The 22630-nt window shown below is 46.6% G+C and overlaps 1 protein-coding gene across 5 annotated transcripts in view; it reads left to right on the forward strand.

Annotated features, from left to right (window-relative positions):
• The first annotated feature begins 3647 nt into the window (after positions 1–3647).
• The window catches only part of PDXK (pyridoxal kinase), a 67664-nt gene continuing 48681 nt past the window's right edge, over positions 3648–22630 (forward strand). For 2 of the 5 annotated variants that reach the window (XM_078878158.1, XM_078878159.1), the window contains exons 1-3: positions 3648–4062; positions 11287–11341; positions 11756–11791. In XM_078878158.1, coding sequence (XP_078734284.1) covers positions 3682–4062; positions 11287–11341; positions 11756–11791 — 472 coding nt within the window. In that variant the 5' untranslated portion in view covers positions 3648–3681. Of the gene's footprint in view, positions 4063–4161; positions 4185–11286; positions 11342–11755; positions 11792–22630 lie in introns of those variants that run through there. The other 3 variants (XM_078878161.1, XM_078878160.1, XM_078878162.1) reach the window with 3 other exon arrangements.

Consider the following 22630-nt stretch of genomic DNA (forward strand, 5'->3'; position numbering starts at 1 on the left):
CCAGTAATTTATTTACATTTATAGAGTCATGTTCCTTTCTGCCTGTATGCAGTCCATGGGCACAATGCAATAATACTGTGCAGTACTCTAAATCCCTGCTTCAAAGAATGTACACAATGCAGATTATACCATTCTTAAGCTTGTATGAATATTATTATTTTGCTCGGCATGCATTAGGTATAACACTTAATTTGTTTAACATGGTACTGTGCAGCAAATACTGTTTGGCGTAAAGAAATGCTAGCCAACGTGGTGGTTGTGCATCCATTGCTTGAGTGACGAGGGCAGCTTCAATTCACCCAACGAGTCAGCTCCAAACTCTATAGCGATCTGCCAATACGCCTCGATCAGATCTCATCCAATGGTGCTTCTCCAGTACTGCTAATCCTAGAGGTGCTTATCTCATTCGACTACAGAAAATAAAAAAGGTATTCCTTTATTCTATTGACAGACCATTTAATGGAAAGGAGAAACTGCGAACGTCAATGTACGAGATAGAGGTCGTATTAAAGGTCAAACCGGGCACTAACCTCTCAGCTTCGTGATTCAAGTAAATCCTACTGTGGTTCCTTGAGCTTAAATCAACTTGGCATTCCAGGTTAAAGGCTGCTGTAATCTCGTCTTCCTTTACTTATGTTTGTATGTTTAAACAAAAATAGTTGATGGAAAATGCTGCAAAAGGTTAGCAATTTTTCAATGAACGGTGATCACTGTCATTGGATGCATACTTATTTTCTTATATACATGAACTATATCTTTTAAAGCCCTGGTATGTAGAATACCAAATTGATATTATATACGTTTACTTATGTATGTACAAACAAAAATAGTTTATGGAAAACGCTGCAAAAGGTTACCAATTTTTCAATGAACGGTGATCACTGTTTTTGGATGAATAATTATTCTCTTATTTAAAACACGAATTTTATCTCTTAAAGCCCTGGTATGTAGCATATCAAATTGAATTAATCCCTTAAGTTGTCCTATTTGATTAAAAAATGTTTACATCTTTAGGTACCTTTTGAGTTACAGTACTGTGCAAGAGTTAATTCCATATTAGGGCAATATTTTAATAAGATGTGTTGTCTAAAGATCATCGTCCAGACGTGTGAGGCTGTTTTTTTGTTGGTGGTGAAAATATTAACAGATAAGAAAGATTTTGTTTTTAGCTTTTAACATTAATTTCAAGATACAGTAAATATAAATTGAGGATTTCTTATTTGTGAGCCACTTCAATCTTATCCAATAATCTTCCCACTCCAAAGTTACATGGAGAATTATATGCTTCATTGCTTGATGCACTAAGGAAAAAAGAATCCCTCCCTGTGCCTTAAAGTCGGCTGTATTTTTAGACGTGCAGTTGTGTGAATAAGGCTCTGTGTATGCGCTACTGTGGTCTGGAAGAAAACTGCTCTGTGATAATCCTGTTCAGAGTGTGTGCATATTAAAATTTCACTCCATTACATGCTCATGCACATATAACCTTAGCGATGGTGCGTAAAAAATGTTAATATTTTAATGTTTATAGCGCATTAACAATAAGTACATTTGTAGACTTGATACTGAATGCTTATGGTGATAGGGCCCTTAAATGTATACATTATACATTAGTCAGAACAATTTGAAATGTAAAACATGTTTGGTAAGTGTGGAATCTTTTAAAATATGTATTAGTGCATTTTTATAACTTCACATGCAATGAAGTCAACGCATTTGCATGTGCTAACAGTGTGTACGTGCCATAGACATCAACACCAGTCGCTGCTGACCTTTATGATTGCCACTTATTTTAGTTTTTCATACGATTTAAAAAATACAAAAAACTAGTGTTTACGCCGTATGATCACAATCCAAAACACTCCCTGAATTCTGCTGGAAATTTAGTTTGATTTTTGTAAAAATTATAAAAAAGAAATGTTTTTTCTTCAAAATTCATACAAGTTATAAACTACAAAAACATATCTGTATCCTTGTTTTAAGTATGTTTACTCAAGGAATAATATACATAATTGTTTGCTACCCTTTGTACAGCGACTTCTTAATGAAGAACTCCTTCCGACGCGTCAGTTGTGGGGGGGTCACGTGATCATACTTCACGGCCGTCACGGTGGATCAGGACAGTTGTTGAAGGCAGACCAGGATCTAAGAATGATATAAAGAAACGTGCCAGAGCAGATTGGAGTACCTTCGAGGAATGGAGCTTCATGAAAAACAACACCCAAATGTGCCCACATAACACAGCTTTCAATCTGTGCATATGAGCTGTTACGAGATAGATTATGAACGTGGACACTGAGAAAGAAGAGGCCAGCTCATTTGCAGTAGCCACGACGTTTCGATTGCAACACAAGCAATCATCATCAGGTGGGAAAACCACAGCAATATTTTTTTTCCTCTCCAAGCGTCCACGCAACGCTCCCCTCCCCCTACCCCCCTCCCTTGCCCATCCGCCCTCTCTTACCTATATAACCTCTTACCACGGCATCTCTCTCCCACTTCAGCATACTATTACAGCCAGTTATGACTTAAATTGGTTGATAACGTCTTTCCAGTGATTGCTCAGTTTGTACTCATCTTCTCGGTTGAAATTGTGTCTATGTCTGCATATATGGATGGCTTCATGAACGATTCTTTGTTGATAGCCAGTGGGTTTGCAAAGTACCTTCGTCTTAGAGAAATCAATTTCGTGTGAGTCAACCGCAACAATGATCAGCCACGACCGATGTATTGGTCCTACCGTGTTTCAGATCTGCCTCATGTTCACGAACACGGTCCGAGACATGTCGCTTAGTTTCCCCAAATGTAACTACTGCCGCAGACTCAGCTTAGTTTGTAGACGCCGGAGTATTGCATGTCAGGGATCACATCCTTCACAGATGGGATCAGATCGCGAATTTTACGTACAGTACTATGTTAAATCGAACCTGGATCTTGTGTTTGCTCATGATTTTGGGAATATTTTTTACAACAATGTGGGGTGAACATCATAGTCATTGCCACTAGTCCAGCACATTTCCCAAACCTACAGCACAAGATATTATCATGTGTGTGGCTTGCCTGGGGGATTGGGTGGAAGTCCTTCACTTTGAAACCAAGAGAATCTGGCAAGACTGCCATTTTAAATAAGCCATTGTTGATAATGAAATGTGAGGGCTTGAGCGTGCATGCTGGTGCATTGCTTTAGCATGAACCAGATTTTGCAATTAAATTCTCCATTACAATATCAATAGGTTATTCTGTAGCTGGTAATGAAATGCATTTGAAAATACAGCATTGCATAATTTTTTAACCTTCATTTAAATGTTATTATACACCTACAACACTGTATAGGGGGGCTGGGCTGTGTCTATTGTATTCTATGCAGGCTATAAATAGAATCAAGACGACCCCTAAGGGCACTGCTGATTGGCCAATGGATACCACGCCCTCAATTTTAATGACGTCGCCTTGTTAAAAATGTAACGTATATAATCGAATGACGTCATAGAACAGCCGGTAAAGTGATGTCACGTTAGAGTCCCCTTCCGATTGGGCAGCCCTCTTGAATCAACGTCTCAATGATGTCATCTCGCGAGTTCGGTCACGCCTACATTGCGCTCCAGCGCGCTCCGATTGGTCAGCGCTGAGCACGCCCACCGGCGCCGCTTGACGGTGATTGGCGGCGGGGCCGCTGTAGGAGCAATGCTCGCGCGCGCGCTGCGTACACACGTGGTGAGCTCAGCGCGGCTCTGTGGCTCAGCCAGGGCCACACCGGCGGGAGCCACAGCTGGGGCCACATCCACGTCAGGTCCGGGAACCACCAGAGCCACGCTGCTAGAGTCGGGAGCCGCAGTCGGAGCGAGAGCCACGCCGGAGCCGGGAGCCGGAACCGAAGCCACGCCGCCGGGTCTGGGAGCCGGAGTCCAGCCGGGTCGCCGAGGAGGAGGAAGAGGAGCAGCAGCAGCAGCAGAGAGCCGCGACGCCGCGCAGATGGAGTGCGAGCCCGAGTGCCGCGTGCTCTCCATCCAGAGCCACGTGGTGCGCGGATACGTGGGCAACAAGTCGGCAGCCTTCCCGCTGCAGGTGACGACGGGGCTGGGGGGAGGCGGCGGCGGTGGTGGTGGGGGGAGTTGTGGTTTTATTGGTGGTGGTCGTGGTAATGTTGGGTGGTGACTGGTTGGAGGTGGTTCGTGATGGTGCCAATTGTGAGGAGAACCGTCGTGATTGTGGCTGTGGTGAATTTTATGGTGGTAATGTTGGTGGAGGTGGTGATTATTCTTTGGTGGTGATGGTGGTGGGGAGTGAATGACTGCTGGTGTGATACTTTAATTATCGTCGTGGTTGGTGGTATTGGGGCTAGGCGTGGGTGTGGTGGTAAAAGAGGTTGGTGATGGTGAGGTTTGTTGTGGCAATGTTGCCAGTGGGAGCTTGGAGCGTGTATCTGTCAGTCACTCCTCCACTGTCTCCGTGTGGTCCATGTGGATGCGGTTGGTTTGGCGCACGTGTACGTGTGTACCTATGCTCGTGTGTCTGTGTGTACCTATGCTCGTGTGTCTGTGTGTACCTATGCTCGTGTGTCTGTGTGTACCTATGCTCGTGTGTCTGTGTGTACCTATGCTCGTGTGTCTGTGTGTACCTATGCTCGTGTGTCTGTGTGTACCTATGCTCGTGTGTCTTGTGTGTACCTATGCTCGTGTGTCTGTGTGTACCTATGCTCGTGTGTCTGTGTGTACCTATGCTCGTGTGTCTGTGTGTACCTATGCTCGTGTGTCTGTGTGTACCTATGCTCGTGTGTCTTGTGTGTACCTATGCTCGTGTGTCTGTGTGTACCTATGCTCGTGTGTCTGTGTGTACCTATGCTCGTGTGTCTGTGTGTATGCGAGTGAGTATGCGCATTGACCTGTGTGGCACGGTGGCTCTCACCGTGCGTTATGATCTCGGGTCACGCGGGGTCGATTCTGTCACAATCAGCGGCACCTGAACCCTGCTGTCCTTGGCCACCCTGAGATCGACCCACCCTTACACGATCGCGTGTGTTGACGCACACATCGTGGTACTGGACTCGTTCTGCAAGGTTGTCGGGGAGATGTGTTATACGCGACTTGTTGAGTTCTATGTTCTACCCATCACCGGTGCTTGCCGCTGTGTGCGAAATCCCAGGTGGATAGTGTGACGGCAGGTTGGCGCGAGCGAGTCATCTACACTGCCGTTGTGACGCCTGTACCCTCAGTTACATAATGCTGGAGCTTGGGTGCCTGGCGTGTGTACGTGTCGAGTTGTGGCTCGGTCTACCTCGAGTCCAAGGTGCACCTAGTCTGGCACAAGCACCGTGTTGACGTCACCGCCACTTCGTGGTGAATGGCGGTGGTTGTTGTTGGGTTATGGTACACAGCAATGCTTACATTGACTTGGATTAAATGTCTGCCCATAGATATCATCAGTGGCGCGTGAGGTTAGAACCTCCTGTACTGGACTCGCTTTAGGTTGACTTGGCCTGAAATCGGTACCTGCTGGAGGCGTTAATACCGACAATGGGGAGACAAATTCGGCCGGACAGGGGGCTGACTTTCTGGTGTGCCACTCCATCCTTGATGGGTGCTCGTGAACACCGCTTGCTCATCTGGAATATGTCTGAATTTGCTATTTGTCTTTGTACGCTGTCTGTTCTACTGTAGTGTTGCATTTAGCGCACTGTGATTCCATTGACCCAATAGGTATATCAACCTGCCACAATCCTCATGAGGAATGCTTCAGTGTGCTCATGAACATACGCACGAGGATATTCGTGGCTAGGCCAGGTGTAGGGGGACTTTTTCATCATTCAGGGCTGAACAGGAATTTCACTTTTTTTAACTGTCCGCATTAAAACCCATAGTTAAGTCATAAAAGTGACTGAACCCACAAAAATGATTTACGCAGTATTGACAGTTTCGAAAATCTACCCCTTTACTGCCCGATTAGTGTGGCAAATATGCTTGCAGTGACGGGTAGTATAACACATTCCTGCGGAGGGAGTTGGTAGGAACGTTGGGTTGCTCGGTCAATGGCCAGGGTCAACGGCGGCGTGGTGTATTCCGCAAATATGGCTGACTGTGAGGGCGGGCACAAGCCGGCGTGAGTAGGTTAAACGTTGAGTTTTATAAGGGCACCACGGGGTGACCAGCCCCTCCCCACCCAGCCCCACCCCTCCCACCCCCCACCCAGCCCCACCCTCCCCACCCAGTCCCACCCTCCCCACCCAGCCCCTCCCCACCCTCCCCTCCCCTCCCCACCCAGCCCCTCCCTGTACGACGAACACAATAATCCCCTGCGGGCTGATGTAACCAGGAGGTTCCTATCAGTATAATTGACAGGCCTTTTCCAAGTGGCTGTGGGTGTTATGCAATGCGGCCCACAGGCCCTAGATAGGTTCCCCTACTCATGGGATTTGCATTCATGGCCATACCACTGCTTCACCCACTCGTAGTTTAGTAATAGTTAACTCGCGTGTGACGTTCTGGCATTAATAGGCGCGTAATCACAGCACTTGCTTGTCTTTATCGGGCTAAGTGGAAGATATTGGTTTTTTGCATGTTAAAACACAAGCACCCATCCATTTAATAAGCTACACAAAACCTTGTATGATACATCTACGGTCCCTTTTGTCAATCCACTACTGGATGATGGCCTCACCATGCCATGTGGCTCCTGGGGGTAATTTTGATCATTCACACTTGTCATTGGGATGTGATGAAGGCCCACTCATACCAATAGGAAATTAGGGAGGAATTTCCACCATTGTCCCAGGGTTTTGGCTTAGCACAGCCTTCCCATGCTGTTCAGTGTGCATGGTGAAGGCAGCTAGCATAGATGTGGGACCTTGGATGTATAGTACAACAATGGATTTTGCTGTACTGTCCCCGCTGTTGCCGACGGCATAGTCTCATGACACCGTTGGCTCATGGCTGCTGATGGAGATGAGGAGCGGTGAAACACTTTAAATTATTTTCACGTAAAAATACGAATTAATCTCGGTGGAGAGTGGTTGCGCAGTCGTTTACTCGCTACACAATGAACCGTGCAACCTCCGTTTGATTCCCGGCCATGGCCAGCATCAGCGGTGAGTGACATTTGAACTGGTTTTAAACCCTCCCCGTCACCAACCTGCAGCTGGCCAGTCTGGGGATGTATGGCCAAACAACCCCTCATGACCATATGGCATCGTGTGGTCTTCCTCCACTGGATTGACAATCCGCTGTAAATCATGATCACTCTTCACATTCATTCATATGCCTCTCACCGGGCTCTCTCCATCCGTACAGTGTCTGATCTTCCTCCCCACCTCCATTAACTACCACCTTAATCCTACCCTGTGCACATAGGTACATCGTCTTTGATGTGCAGTGTGTTGTGTTGCGGTTGTGTGTTAGGTGCTGAAAAAAATCCGGACTGTCATTTTGTAATCAGTGGAGCGTATGCCCCGGTATTATAAACGGGTTCTGAGTTCAAGACCACGAATCCTGGCGTTGTGCAATGAGCCCTGCCTACAATGAGATCACAAAACCCAGGTTATTTACGAAGTGGGCAACGGTGTCTCATTGCCGTGACGCACAGTTCTGACACTATTTATGTTTTATATTTTTGTTGTATGGCAAATGACAGTGATGCTGTTTTGAACATTGTAAATGGCTGAAGTTTGCGATATGGCAACTTGCTACGTAGAAGATGCCATTTACGTGATATATAGTGATGTTCTCTTAGAGCAAACAGCTTTATAATGATGTATTAGTCACAGTGACACTTCGGAGGTTATATGCCCTTGTTTATTACAATGTGACATTTGGCAGAAGATGCATTGCCTCTTACATTTCCTAAAGTATTATATTCGTTGTGGAAACTGTTGGATTTGACAGTATTTTAAAAAATAATTTAATTTAATAAACTAACCCATACAATGTGTCTTTAGGCTTAATGCCGAGCAGCCATATATGCATCCCGTTGAACGGTTTAATCCAGTATCTTGTACATATAGTGGTGTTTGTAAGATGAACTGCAAATGTCCAAAACTTTCACTGTATTATACAATTTGGTATTAAGAAACAGATTAAATATCCATCGTATAACCTGCCTGTCATGTTTCATTTTGTCAAATGTATGTTTCTGTATGCTAAACAATCATATTTATTATATATATTACACGTGGTTTATAACAGCGTAATTGCCTACAACCTCATGTCATTTTTGCATGGCCATTATCTCCGAAATCTTTTCATCGAAATGTTATATTTTGTTGTCCGCTACGTGACTGCATAAATATCTGCTCATTCGAGGTTCTCGTTGAACTTTTGGAAAAGTAAATTATATTGAGCTGCCCTTTTTTTAATTTTTCATAAACACAATTACACCCTGCAAAAAAAATAAAATCCCTAATTGATCGCCATCCTAAAAGGGAAATCAATAATAATTTACCCAACTCTAAACAGTGACAATCTTACGCGACATTACAGTCCGCAAAGGTTTTGAGATTTAAAGAAAGATTTGATGGGTAACTGGAAAAGTTGCACACAAATGGGTGTACATTAATGAGTGTAGTTAATGGCCTGATGCAGATAATTAACAAGTAAATGTAAATAATTCAAAGTAAATACTTAAGTATGTAGGTACAAGCAATAGTAAACAAATTAATTCACTTTTTGAAGCACATGCATGAAGCTGTTTGCATTCTACTGCATCAAACAATCTAATTTGTCTGTTTTTTATAAGATTAGTGACCACCCTCATTATTCTTCACTACCAGTCAAGAGTTGATTGTCAGGGATTCAGAATAATTCAAGAGTGGCAGCCAACAGAGGGACGTCGTCACCTGACTGCAGAGATGGAGTGATGAAATCAGCTCGTGTTGCTAGGTGGAATGTTACATCCCAGGACTGTGAGGGGTTGCGATGGCTTGGGGAAGCCTCCATCCACCAGTGGACTAATCATGGCTGATGATTATGATTATAATGAGCTCAATACACACTGTAAAAAATAAAATATCCCATCTGATGTGATGCTGCTGTTGCGATTGGAGCAGATGCTGTGAGTTGGGTTAGCCTTGGGTTTCAATTCCCCAGGTGGCCTTTAAAATAATTGACTGGCAAAATGGTCCTATTGCCTAGCCATGTGCATAGGCGAGATGAGAAGGTTGGGATCAGGGGTGCAGTCATGATGGGGCGGTGGTGGGGGGGGCAAGGAGGGGGTCTAAACCACTTGCACACACGGAGTGCCAGATGCCTCGCTTGCAAAGCAATCGTCGCGTTTGGATCCCGCAGTGAACGCTGTGTGCATTTACCATTTCTTAATGGCGCCGTGTTGACTATCATCTGATTCATGGACCTCTTTAGCATTTTTGTAGAGTAGCCATTATGATCTGTGCTCGTGATTTTTTTCAATCGCCCGCACGCGTGTGCGTCTGTGCGTTTTAAGGGAAAGTGGTGATGACGTGGTTGTGAGCCCAATGTGTTACGGGACCAATGAACCTGGGTTCAATTTTGATCCGTGAACTATACCAGTGGAAAATACATTTCTGAACCCAACCTTTCCTTACCTGAGGCATCGACACTGGTTAAATAGTGTGGTCTTAACATCAGCATTGGGTAGATGAAAAACAATAAGCTTGGTTTTGGCTTACCAACCTGAACAGGTGCTCACTAACAGCATGTGCCTCCGCATTCCCATCAATGCTAAAATAAACATCTGGCTTTTGACAGTAATTTTTGACCTACCTAAAATCAGTGAACTGGCTAATATCAGAGCCATTTCAGAGTAGTGTATATTACTTGCTCGGCCATATAGTTTAGAAACATGGTCATCAACAAAAAATGAAAACAACTGAAAAGTTTGCTTCGAAGTCCGGAGCGGCGCAGACTTGTAAATGACGTCAAGAGACAGCAGAGGAGCACGTGGAATACAGAACATGAGCAGGTTCATTCACACTCTAGAAGGAATATATTTGTATGTTGGACTTCTTTCGCACCATACGTGCTAATCGGAGGTCAAGTATGTTGACAGAGTGGCACAGACGGAGCGATGAGATCGGCACGTGTGCAGGGTGGATTGTTGCATCGCGGTACCCTGAGAGATGGCGTCGGCTTGGAATGGCCGTAATTCAGGAGTTGATCGATCATGCTTGATGATGAGTTTGATTCTATATTAAACCCTGCTTCTGGGGAAAGATCGTCCTGTCTCATTAATGTTTGGAAGCAGATGAATCTGGTATGGACAGATGTTCCCCTGGCAGAGCCATCAATGCACAATGTCACTGTCTGGTTGGGTAGCACACAAACAGAAGGGCTTCTCAGTAACCTTGAATTCCTGTGAGGCTAACTCTCGCTCGTACACATTTATAGGACGCGGTTACTGGTTGCCCAAATGCACATTTTTTCATTTGGAACAGAAAAGTTTCAAGGAGATTGTAGGAAAGTAGAATCTGTAAATATGTAATTGCCAAATTCTTCAGAATTTTTGGCTGCAGGTCTTTTGTTTTTACCACCGGCTGGGCATTGAGACAAGTCACGCTGATCAGCTCAATCTTGGTGGATCGCTGGAGCTCAGCAGGGATGAGATTAGTTAGCATTTGGATGGCAGACTTCCAGGCATTGGCAGTTGTTGTTGGCTTGGGGCTGTGAGGAGATGGGAGTATAGGAGGGGAGGGCATTACATGACCCATCCTACTGGATATCTGTGAAAGAGCTTTCTAGCACATCGGATTCCTCCAGTAGAAATAAATGTTATGATTCTGATATCCATTTGTTTTGATTTTGAGTGTTATAATCTCTTTAGTGTGGGTGTTTTTCTAGTGTTCTCCTACTCATTGATCCTTGGGCCCAGACCAGATATTTCACTTGGCAGTGGAGTGCAAGCACGATTAACACAAAACTCAACACACTCGTTAACGCTACCTTGAAAATAAATATATAAATGGTGACGTTTTAGGCAGTAGATGCAAAATGGCCATTGCCTTTAATGTGTCCTATTATATCCATTGCTGCATGAGGTTGTTGTTGATCCGTGTGTTGAGATGTTTCACCTAGCGGTTACAATTTTTTTGTGGTCAATCGCAGCGTATTGTGTGATAACCATTGGAAATCAGTGGGTTATCAAATTATTCACTCATAGGCCATATAAATACATTTGTGCTATTAAAGATTTCCACATTAGGTGGTGTCAATGTTTACTCTGGCCCACCTCCCAATGCAGCATGCACCTTTAATTCTTTCCTTTCTGAGGAAATTAATGTTATTTTGGACATGAGTCGGAATCTTAACCAGTTTTCTTTGTTTTACCCAGGTGTTGGGGTTTGAAGTGGACACAATCAACTCTGTGCAGTTTTCAAATCACACAGGTATGAACACGACCACAAGCAATTCCATTACATTTTCATGGTTTGTTTTGTTTTCTCAATCATTTGATTTGTATTGCTGTGCAGGGCATAGACTCTGTGTCACCTCGATATCACTATACCTTGCTGGCCTGTCTGCTATTAAGAAGGACCATTGCCCGAAATGTCGCATATTTAAGGAAAGGTTATTGACAAATAGAAGCCCCCCCCATATACAATGGAATGCTCAAAATTGAACTCTCCAAAGCTGTTGTGCATTGTGATATTGACAGTGTCGTATGTTTAATGGTTGATACAGAGTCACTGGGTTCTGCCTGTGCTACTTGTGTTTTATTTTTTGTTGCCTTTTATGCTTTTTTTTTATTTGGAGTGTTAACATTCATTTTAAGTTAGCCCGTTCTCTCATTCAATGTCTAGCAGGAATCCATGACTGCATAAAAGATGGCACCGTAGGTAAGACTGTTAACAAAACTAAATTGTCTAACAAAACTAAATTTGCCGCATTTTCCAATTTACTAATCGGTGAACACTAATCCTCTGTCTGCCAAAGTGGCTCCATCTCGTCCAGGAGATTAATTTGTTTGAATGTCATAATGCCAGATGCACAACACTGCGCTGTTCACACCTCTCCTGTAGCCATGCTCAGCAACCACAGGGGAGGCATTCGTCCTACAAATTGTCTGTAAAGGAGGGATTTGGCTTTATTACAGAGATAATAAGGCTTTAGTTATTGGAGGCAGTTCTTTAATTAAACACCGAGCACACTTTGTACAATACACACCCTACGGTGTTGCACACTCTGCTGCCACTCGCTTATACGAAACTCTACACTGGTTGCTAGCCTACACACAACACTCGCCGTCTGACACTGACGGCGCTGAACTAAGACAGCCAACTACCGTCCAGCAGCGCAATGTAGCAAGTGACGACAACAGCGTCGAAGGTGGCGAGACGACAGCGATGGTGGTGACGATCTTCAGCAGCAACGACTGGGACCCCCCCCCCCACTCCACACGACAGCCTCGAGGTCCCCTCCCGGGGCCCCTCTTCTACTACCAGCGTGGCCTGCTGGCTCCGCCCCCGGCCACGCCCCCCTTCTGGAACCTTCTAGCGGGTTCTCGATGTGCCCCTTCAGTGACTTTCCCCCTCAATCGCTCTCGGGTCGATCACGTGGCCTGCTGTCAGTCAGGGCTGCTGCAAGCTGCAGATCCCCTTCCCTGCCAGCAGCCAGCGCTATGTTGCTAAGTGACCGATTCTATGTCACTACACCTGTACTGGATGAACTTGTTTGAGTGGGATGGAGCTACCTTGGTAGAATTGGTATGTACATGAAGTAAAACAATAACCAAGGGAGTCTAAGGTCCTGTCTGGTGATATTTAGTTGAGTGTATGATTACTATACAGTACGTGTTCAAAATGTGATTTTAAGATTTTTCTGTTAATCTGTCTTTTGTGGCACGAATGAAACATTTTATGGAATTTAATAAATGTTTATTAACTTTTCTCATCATCATACTTACCAGGCATTTTACACATTACCAGAATATACCTTCCCTGCCAATTCTCAGCTCTGGTGGTGCTCCTAAGCCAGACGTGTCTTCTTATAATAATCACTGCCAAGTGATAGAACCTCATGAGCTTGTACTTATTTTAGGCACTTATCATTCTCATAATCATCGCCGTCACAGTCATCATCGTCATCATTACCCATCATTGGTCTCCATGTCCAGGAATTTCGTGGGTCAGTTGCTAGATGACATCTCTCCCTGCCTCCCTTTATACCTCTCATCTCTTGCTCCAACACTCTCCTGTCTTCGCGTTTTTTAAGGCCTCTATAACGCCATCTGTCCCGCTCCTTCCTTGGCCCTGTTGGTCGTCTTTATTCTATACTCTTTGGTTCTTTCGGTAAAGTCACGTAGTTAGAAATAAATTAAAATAAAACAAATCACGACGTTTCGATTGCTACACAATCAATCGTCATCAGGTGGGAAAACCACAGCAAGATCTTTTTTTTGCTGAAGTGGGAGAGAGAGCTCCCGTGGCAAGATGTTATATAGTTAAGAAGGGTGGATGGGCAAGGGGGGAGAGAGAGGTGGGGGTAGGGGGGTGCTGCGTGAGCGCTAGGAGAGGGGACGTGAGGCTGGGGGGGGGGCTGGAAGTGGGAGGCCGAGAGAGCTGGGGATGGGGGGGGATTAACTCGGAAACAAAGACCAGTACCCGGCAGGTATGATAGATATGATAGACACAACCATAAAGCAGTTACGGTTTTATCTGGTTCTTTATTCTATTCCCATCTCTCAAGATAGCTTTCCTTGGCAATGTGGGCGCCGTGGTGACGAGATGTTAACTACCTCGCCTGGTATACAGGAGGTCGTGGGTGTGATCTCGACGCTGACGTCTGCTGCTGCTTTATATTTGGAGTTCTCCCCATCTGTGGTTGCATGGATCGTTCTCTGGATCCTCCACTTTTCCCCTCCACATTTAGAAACGTGCCTTTAGAGTATTTGGCTGCTTTACATTCACACATGATAAGCCACTTCGTTGAGCTATCATTTGTGGCCAGGCAGGTCACTTCTGGAAAAGAGCTATTTAGCTCAGTGGACCTTACCTCGTAAAATAATAATAGATTTTAGTATTTTTCCCTCTTCTTAATGTGACCATAGTTGCTTTGCAGAGATTCACCTTCTACTATGCCTCTGTGTCCTCTTCCTCACCCTATTTCATCAACTTCTCCTTTCCACGGCTTGTCCTTTATTGTCCTTCCTCCATCCTAAGGTTAACGTTTCCACAGCGTATGTTAGTGTTGACTCATTGTATGGTCAGCCTTGGTCAATCCACTGCTGGATGAAGGCCTTCCCTAGTGGCCACCATCTCTCGCGATTCTGCGATGTAATAATCTACGCATCGGCCACGCTCTATTCCACACCAGTGCTTTTCACTTTGATAGAAGCTGGTCACTGTTACTGATTTCTTCCCCTAGTTTCTCATGTGTTGTGGTAACATTGGCTACATCAGCTGTGATGACCTCGTCACCTTTTGCCTTGACAGCGGGCAGAGCGTGCGGTGTGTCGTCATGTGTGTGTCAATATCGATTTTAGAGCTCGGGATTGCGAGCCCCTCCCCCCTCGCCCCCCCCCCCGCCCCCCAATGGCTTGATCAAAGAAAAATATCCCCCGTATAGCCTTAACAGACTGTTGGGGCAAGTGCTGTTTGCGAGCACCTATGAAGGCCAGCATGGCACACGAGGGAGTGGGTGGCCAGCACCACACCCGGCCGCCTTTGTCTCCTCAGTGGTGATGTTTACACACCGCACCAGGTACTCATTTGAGGCCGATTCGACCTATGGGAAACCCAGGACCGGTTCAAATAATCGTCACTGGTGTTGGCCGTGAGTGGGAATCAAACTCGGGTCGCTGGGTTCTTAGCCGCAGTACGCGAACCGGTACACTACGCCAACAATAAAAACAACCGCCATTCGCCACGAAGTGGCGGTGACGTCACCACGATGCTTGTGCCAGGCTATGTGCACCTTTAGGCTATGTGAAGTGTCGAACGCCTGCTGGCAGGAGGTTACGGGGCAGACCCAGGTGCCACGGGTCGACTGAATGACATGACTGGCTGATGCACCACCTCTGCCCCCTACTGTGCCAACTTGCTGTGCTTTAACCACCCGGCGCTCTGCTCGTTGTTGTGAGCGTCGCTCCTCTGCCCTCCGTTGTTGTTGGAGGGCGACTGCCTCCAACCGCCCAGTAGCATCCTTCACGAGCCTCCTCCACAGGCCGATCTTGACACCGCTGGGACCAGTCATCGGCAAGTCCACTTAGCTCCACATCCTCCTGTACCACATCACTCAATTTCTTCTCTAACCTGTGCTGCGCCCGTTTAGCCCCCTCGATCCGGCCGAACAAAAGCTGTTTAGGCATGCGGTGGCTGGACATGCCGGCTTCATTACCCAGCCAACGCAGCCTTGCCTGCCGGAGGAGTTCACCGATGCGACTTTGTCCAGATCTTTCAAGGATTTGTGAGCTCCTCACACAATCCAACCTGGTTAAACCCAGGATGGATCGTAGGCAGGCCAGCCTAAATGTTTCTAACCGGCGAAGATGTTCCCTTATGGTGGTCCACGTTTCGCAAACGTAGAGAAGGGAGGGAATGACTGTGGCCGAGAAGACGTGAAGCTTCGTGCGGAGCGACAGACTAGGTAGCTTCCACACAGCGTTACGCAACCGTTGAAAAGATAATGTCGCTCGACTGATTTGGAGTGAGACTTCTGCTGTTAAACTGGAGCCAGTCATGAGCATACTGCCTAGGTATGGGATACTCTCCACTCTCTCCACAACTGCCCTGTCACTATTTGGGAATTGTGGGGGTTGAGTGTCCGATGGTACAAATTACCCAGGCAGGTGCTTAGTTTTGGTGGGGCTGATGGTAAGTCCCCACCTCTTAGTGGCAAGCTCCAGGTTCAGCAGCAGTGCCTCCAACTCAATTACCAGATCATCAGCATATATAACATGTTTGAGCAATAGGGAGCCATCCCTTGACCGCACTGGGGCATCGATCAGCCTCCCATTGTATCTGTACCAGATGGAAATTCCTCCGGTACAGCTATTGAAGGCTTCACGAACTACGTGGTCGAAATAGATGTTAAATAATGTGGGAGCCAGAGGACATCCCTGTCGCACCCCAAGGTGTACAGGGAATGACTCCGACGCCTGGCCACGTAGTTTTACCCGGGCCTGCTCACCATCATGAAGGTCCTTAATGATCGTGAGCAGAGGGTCAGGGACTCCGAAAGCACGAAGAACAACCCAGAGCCAAGGCCTACTGATAGTATCATAGGCCTTGACCAGGTCAATAAAGCAGAGATGTAGGTCTTGTTGTAATTTCCTGCACCTCTGCTGTAGCAGACGGACAGAAAATATGGCATCTGTGCAGGATCGCCCTTTCCTGAAACCACATTGGGGCTCCGCAAGCCTCTCCTCAGCGTGCCTAGCAAGGCGATGTTGAACAATCATTGCCAGGACCTTTCCCGGCACACTGAGGAGTGAGATGCTCCTGTAGTTGTTACAGTCTGTGCGGTCCCCCTTCTTTAAGAGGGGGACCACCAGGGCATCCTTATAATCCTGCGAAACCCGTCCAGTGGTCCAGATTGTTATTATGATGTAATGTCGGGCAGTCTGTGCACAAACGCCACCCTCAGCATTTCGCTTGGGAGATCATCTCTGCCCGGTGCCTTTTCTGGTCTAAGGCTCTGGATCGCCTTCAGTACTTCCTCAACAGATGGCACCTCAGCAGCCACTCACAGGGGTGACTTCTTCTTTCAATATTTGAGGCACCGCAGCCTGAGCAGGGTTATCCCCACTTTGTCCCACGTTTTCCAGGCTGAGGGATTTCTCCTCCCCCAGGACCTTACAGAAATGCTCAGCGAATCTGCAAACCTGTTTCTGGGGGTCGGAGATTGGATCACCGTTCTTTCCCCTAATGATGGTAAAAGGTGTGGCGCTGCAGGTTACTTTTTTGATGGAATTAAAGAGCGATTTGTGATCGCGGGCCATTGAGGCAGGCTCCATCTCCTCAGCAACCCACGACCACCACCCATCCTTGCAGCGCCTTATGGCTCTCCGAACCTCCGAGCGAAGGCTGCGGTAAGCCTCCTCATTCTCTGACGTGGGATGCTGTAGCCGATGAGAGTGAGCCTGTTGCTTTTTCTCAGCCAGCTTTAACACCTCCTTTGTCAGCCAGGGTTTCTGGGGAGATCTGGACCGTGTACCCAAAGCAGGCATTGCAGCTGCATGAACCACAGTCCTAAACCTCGCCAATTTCCCTCGACATCAGGAGGAGTGGGGGACGATGCCAACTCCAGCCGCAAGCGATGATGACATTTTTGCTTGCAACTTTCATCAGCTAGCTGAGACCATGCCACTAAGGGTTTAAATGGGGTCCTGGGTGCACACCCACCACCGGAGTGGAAGAATGACAGGCACATCTTACAGATGACGAGTCGATGGTCAGTGGGCAGGTCAGCTCCACAGTAGGTCCTGGTGTCAAGGACATGGGCCTGCATCCGCTGTTCCGTCACTATGTAGTTCAGCAGATGTTCTTGCTTGGACCCGGCATGCATCCATGATGTTCTGTGGATGTGCCAATGCCGGAACAGCGTGTTGGTAATACCAGCCCATAGGCTGCACAAAAATATAGCAGCCTCCTGCCGTTGTTATTGAGCTGATCTGGCCCATGCCTTCCAATCACTCCAGACTAGGTGCCAGCATCATGACCAACTCGGGCATTGAAGTCACCCATCAAGATGACTTTATCCCGAGGGGCCACTTTAGCTAGCACCTTTGACAGGAGGTCATAGAAGGCATCGGACTCATCAGCCTTGCCTGCATCCCTCCATGAATGTTCGTCTTCAGTGGGGGCATACGTAACCACGACCACCACTCCTCGCCTCTGGTTGATGGGAAGGTGAGCCCAAAGTCGCCTGGGGCTTACAGCTTCGCACACCTCACTGCCATGCTCCCACACCCCCTTCATTATTTTATTCAGAAGAAGAGTGACTCCCTGTTGTTTGGCAGTTTCCTGCCCCGAGAAGAGGACTGTCCACCACTCATGGTAGCAGGAGCCAGAACCGGTCCATCGGACCTCCTGAATACCACAGAGATCCAGGCGGTACCGGTTCAGCTCCCGACAGAGCAGTAGCAGCCTCCTCCGCAGTGAGCGTTCGATCATTCCAAGTGGCCACACGTCGTGGTTTTTTGTGGTTTCTGGAGGAGCCCCGAGGATAAGGATTCAGTCTCCTGGCTCCGCCAAATGGGGTTGGCCCAGAGACGTCATGGACGCCTGTCCCCCCGGGGCCTCCGGCACAAGCTTATTAATTAAGTTTTTCCGTCGTGGTTTTGTGGTAATTAATTGAAGGTGGAGGGGTTACCAGCCCCTCGTACCTGTCCAGAGCCCCCATTTGGCCGCTGTGGTGATTACAAACGCCATGAGGGGAAAGGCCAAAAAAATTGTCCCTCCCCCCACAGCACTGCCCACCACAGCGTTGCCGCTCGGCACCACGAGGAGGTAGGGGGTTGTTTTGCTGGATGCACCACACACACATGCACTCACACACACGGTCCCACCTTCACGTTGACAGCGATTGCTATGCCGTGCCTCAGCTGTGCCTGCGCCATTGCATACAGCACCTGCTTCTCACACAGCAAGCTGGAGCAAGCCACTGCTCAGCGCCGCCAGTAGCACCGACGCACCATTGTGTTCACCACACTACCGCTCCCATGGCTTCATCACGCCTGGCCAAACATGCATGCTCGTGACTCACTGCTTCATAACGCTGCCCCAACCAGTCCATCATTAATTAAATATGTTCCTAATGCGTGAGTCAAATTATGGGATTAAAGAGTGCAACAGGAACTTTGGGTAGTATTGCCTCGGCCAATACATTTAAAAGGGTATATCGTGGTTTTTTTATGGGCTGTTGAGTTAAAGTTATTGTCAGTAAGGGACTGGATGTTCTATTTGTTTGCAATTCAATACAAATTAACCAAAATATATAAAGGTCCAATAATGTCTATCTGGGTGTATGTATCTTCGTGAGCAGTTCGTTCCACATTCCTATGTGACTTACCATGAATGTGTGTGGTCTCAGAATAACCGCTGCTGGCTTCCTACCAAGTGGAGAATCCTTAAAAGGCGGTCCTAATTTTATCCACCCTGGGCAGATGATATAGCTCATATTGATATTGTTGACTGAGAAAAATAAGTGTTCTTGGGCAGAAGGGATGATGACTTATAGTCGAGGAAAACGATGGAATGGCAGCCTGGAAGCAAGACGACTGTGGAGATGGAGTGATGAATTCAGCCCGTATGCAGGAGCTGAAAGGATTCGTTCCATCACAGGAATGTGATGGATGGCGACAACTAGAGGAGGCCTTCATCCAGCAGTGCACAGATGATGGCTGCCATGAATGATGATGGATGGGTGAGGGGCTGCATTGGCCCTGACTGGGATTGTCACTCCCAGTTTCATGACTGGTTAGAGATGCCCTTCTACCTACATATCAGGCCTGTCAACAAAGTTGCTTTTTAACTGAATATTTGTTTCCTATTTTGATCATTAATGTGTTCACCTAAAATTGGCAGGGGCTACACTTCTTTTAAGTGATCTCCCAAACATTGTATACTTCACTTGAGTTGTTAATAGGTTATCGATTTTTCGATAATGATTTACCCAATCGATTATTGATTTCGAAAGTCATGTAATTGATAATGAAGTCCAATTTAAATTTGATTGTCCAAACCACATGGTGCATTTCAACTGGATTGGTCACATGATGATCCATTCCATACAAGATAAAAAAAACCTTACAGCCCTTTGTCAGTCCACTGTTGTATCAAGGCCCATATTCATGCTGTGTCAGAGTCAAGAGGATTTTGTTGAACATACTCAACGTTGGTCAGTGCTGGTTGGTTAACCGATAACATAATTTTTTCTACAACTTTTGCAGTTGTGCCTTACAGATTTCTGATTTATTTTCGGGCCATTGCTGCGCGTCGTTCGGCACGACCTCCGATGTTTTGTTCCACGTGCTTGGGAGCTTCTTGAGGAACTGAATTCGATTCCCAGCAAATTGAGCAAAACGTTGGACTTGGTTGTCGAACAACATGCGCTACATCCGAAAACACTTCTGAGAGCGATACTGGATTTTTGCTTTTGTTGCTTGCATAGAATAGATTCGTAACACGAACAAAACGAAATGAACAAACCCTTACACAGTTCCTCTGGTGGCAGACTGGTTACGGCGAAGTTTGGATCTGTGCAATTATTAGCTGGGCAGAAACTTAATCCAAATAATCCAACCGGCCCAGCGCCAAAACTCAATCACGAGTATTTAGAGTCGACATCTCAGTCGGGGGTCAATTCCACACATTACCTTCCTGGAGCCAATAGAATATGTACTATGTTGTGGAACGTCATCAGCGGTCATCGTCCTTGAAAAGTGACTGGTGTTGTCCAACACAATCGAATTAAGTTAAGTCTGAACATTTGCTATGACGCACTCTTATGAGTCCATTCCATGACGAATGTGCCACACTGATCACACTGATGATGCATAGCAAGTCCTAAACTGGCTCAGATTCGGGGATATGGAGATGAGCAAGACATGATGCTGTCCGTGAACCAACACCGCGTGATCTCCCAATGTTGCAGCTGAAAAACACGTTTGTTAACCCCCCCCCGCCTCTGTCCTTCCAGCTGTGTAAATGGATAAACTGCAGTTCGTCAGGTGTGGTGTGGTGAAATGTGGGTACTTCAACCTCTCTCCCAAGACATCTGGCCAGCATAATCAGACATAGGCCAAATACTCTGGGGGGGGGTCTTTCTTGAGCTCCCTCGAGTGGAGGGCTTTCTGCGAGCGGTGGTGGTGTGAGCAAACATTGCGGGGCTGTGTCTTTATTTTACGCTACCAACAGGACAGTCTGTCTACAAGGGGGATTTGTAATTAGTCTCCTAAGGAAGGGCAAAAAGAAGCAAGACCAGACAAATATATATTACTTCCATCTGCTAATTTTCAGGACGAGTCACTGGGGTGTTATATACGTGATGTGCCATGCGCATTTCTGCAGCCCTTGCACCCATCTTTAGAACTTGTGCCATCCGTGTACTGGCTGGTTATAAACACATTTCCCATTTAGACTCTGGGGAGCTGTGGGTTAGTGGATTGCGCACTGCATTGAGAAGCAGGTGACCCGGTCGAGTTCGATTTCAATTCACGGCTATCATCAGTGGCGATTCATATCTGAACCGTTGCTTGCGGGCACGCGTGCACACCCCCTTTTGTCAACCCACATTGACCAGCGTGGTGAGGTATGGCCAAACAGTCGCCGTCGCGGCGTCGGGAGGCCTTGGTGCGGCAGTCGATTTAATAATAGGCGAAGTGATTCGTCACCATCCCAGCCAAGACCAAGGCACTGCTGGGTGAAGGCCTCTCAAGCTCTCGCCATTCCTCAGTTCGCGAGGAAACAATCCACGGAGCACCTGCACAGTTACGGGTCTGATCACTCCAACTCCGCTATGGACACTCTTAAGTGAAAACTCCCACGCTTACTATAAACAATTTTTATTTTACTCGGTAAGGCCCACTGACGTATATAGCTCTTTTTTCAGAAGCGACCTGGCCATAAATGATAGCTCAACGTCGTGGATTATCACGTGGAAATGTATAGCAGCCAAATGCTCTAAAACGCGTGATGTTGATTCTAAATGTGGAGGTGAAAACCGGAGGACCCGGAGTAAAATCCAGGCGGCCACGGGAAGAACACGCAAACTCCAAATATACAGCAGCAGCAGGCGTCAGGGTCGGGATGGAACCCACAACCTCCTGTAGACCAGGTGAGGTAGTTGACATCTTGCCACCGTGGCGCTTATCGGAAACCGCAGCATCTACTGTTTGCACAAATCTGAAATTACCCCAGAGCAGTGATGAGCAACACCAGTCTATGCTGGTTGACCGTTTCTATTTAAAGCTTTCGTGACTGCAGGGATTCATATTCTTGGTTCTTTCGGTAAAGTCAATGTAGAATAAAAAATAAAACGATAAAATTATCACGACGTTTCGATTGCAATACAAGCAATCATCATCAGGTTTGGATTATTCTTGCTGTGGTTTTCACACCTGATGACGATTGCTTGTGTTGCAATCTAAACGTCGTGATAATATTATTGTTAAATTTTTATTAATTTATTATTTTTCTTCTACGTGGCTTTACCGAAAGAACCAAGAATATGGCTGACCGTTGTTTAGCCCTGCTTTTCCACATCATCTATAGATCGGTTTGGATTATTGTGAGCTTGGCTCAGGCCTCCACTAGGTCAGCGCAGCCTAAAATTAGTTTCTGGTGCAGTGTGGTAGTCGTGAACACGCGTGAGCTAAACGCAACCATGTGGTACTGGACCGCACCTGGCATTGACGAGAATTCTGTGCCCGTCTTGCGAGCTTTTTGCCAGCAGAAATTTCCTCCGCAGTCCAGAACGCGGTGCTGGGGGATACATTTGTCTTTGTGTGTGTGCGTTATTAATGTGCGTATGAATTATTGTTCTCGCTTGTGTTTATGACTATTGGTTCTGCTTAACTGAACAAGATGTGTGTGTTTGTGCAGACTAGCGTTTAAAGTGTTTTTTTTTACTGTGCTGATTACTTTTGACGATGCATATTTGCACACTCATCAGCCGTGTGATGGATTAGAATTATTCGGTGGATTGGAACTTATGGATTTTTCTCCACAGAATTA

The sequence above is a fragment of the Lampetra fluviatilis genome, chromosome 50 (genome assembly GCF_964198595.1).
Source record: "Lampetra fluviatilis chromosome 50, kcLamFluv1.1, whole genome shotgun sequence".
NCBI classification, from domain to species: Eukaryota; Metazoa; Chordata; class Hyperoartia; order Petromyzontiformes; family Petromyzontidae; genus Lampetra; species Lampetra fluviatilis.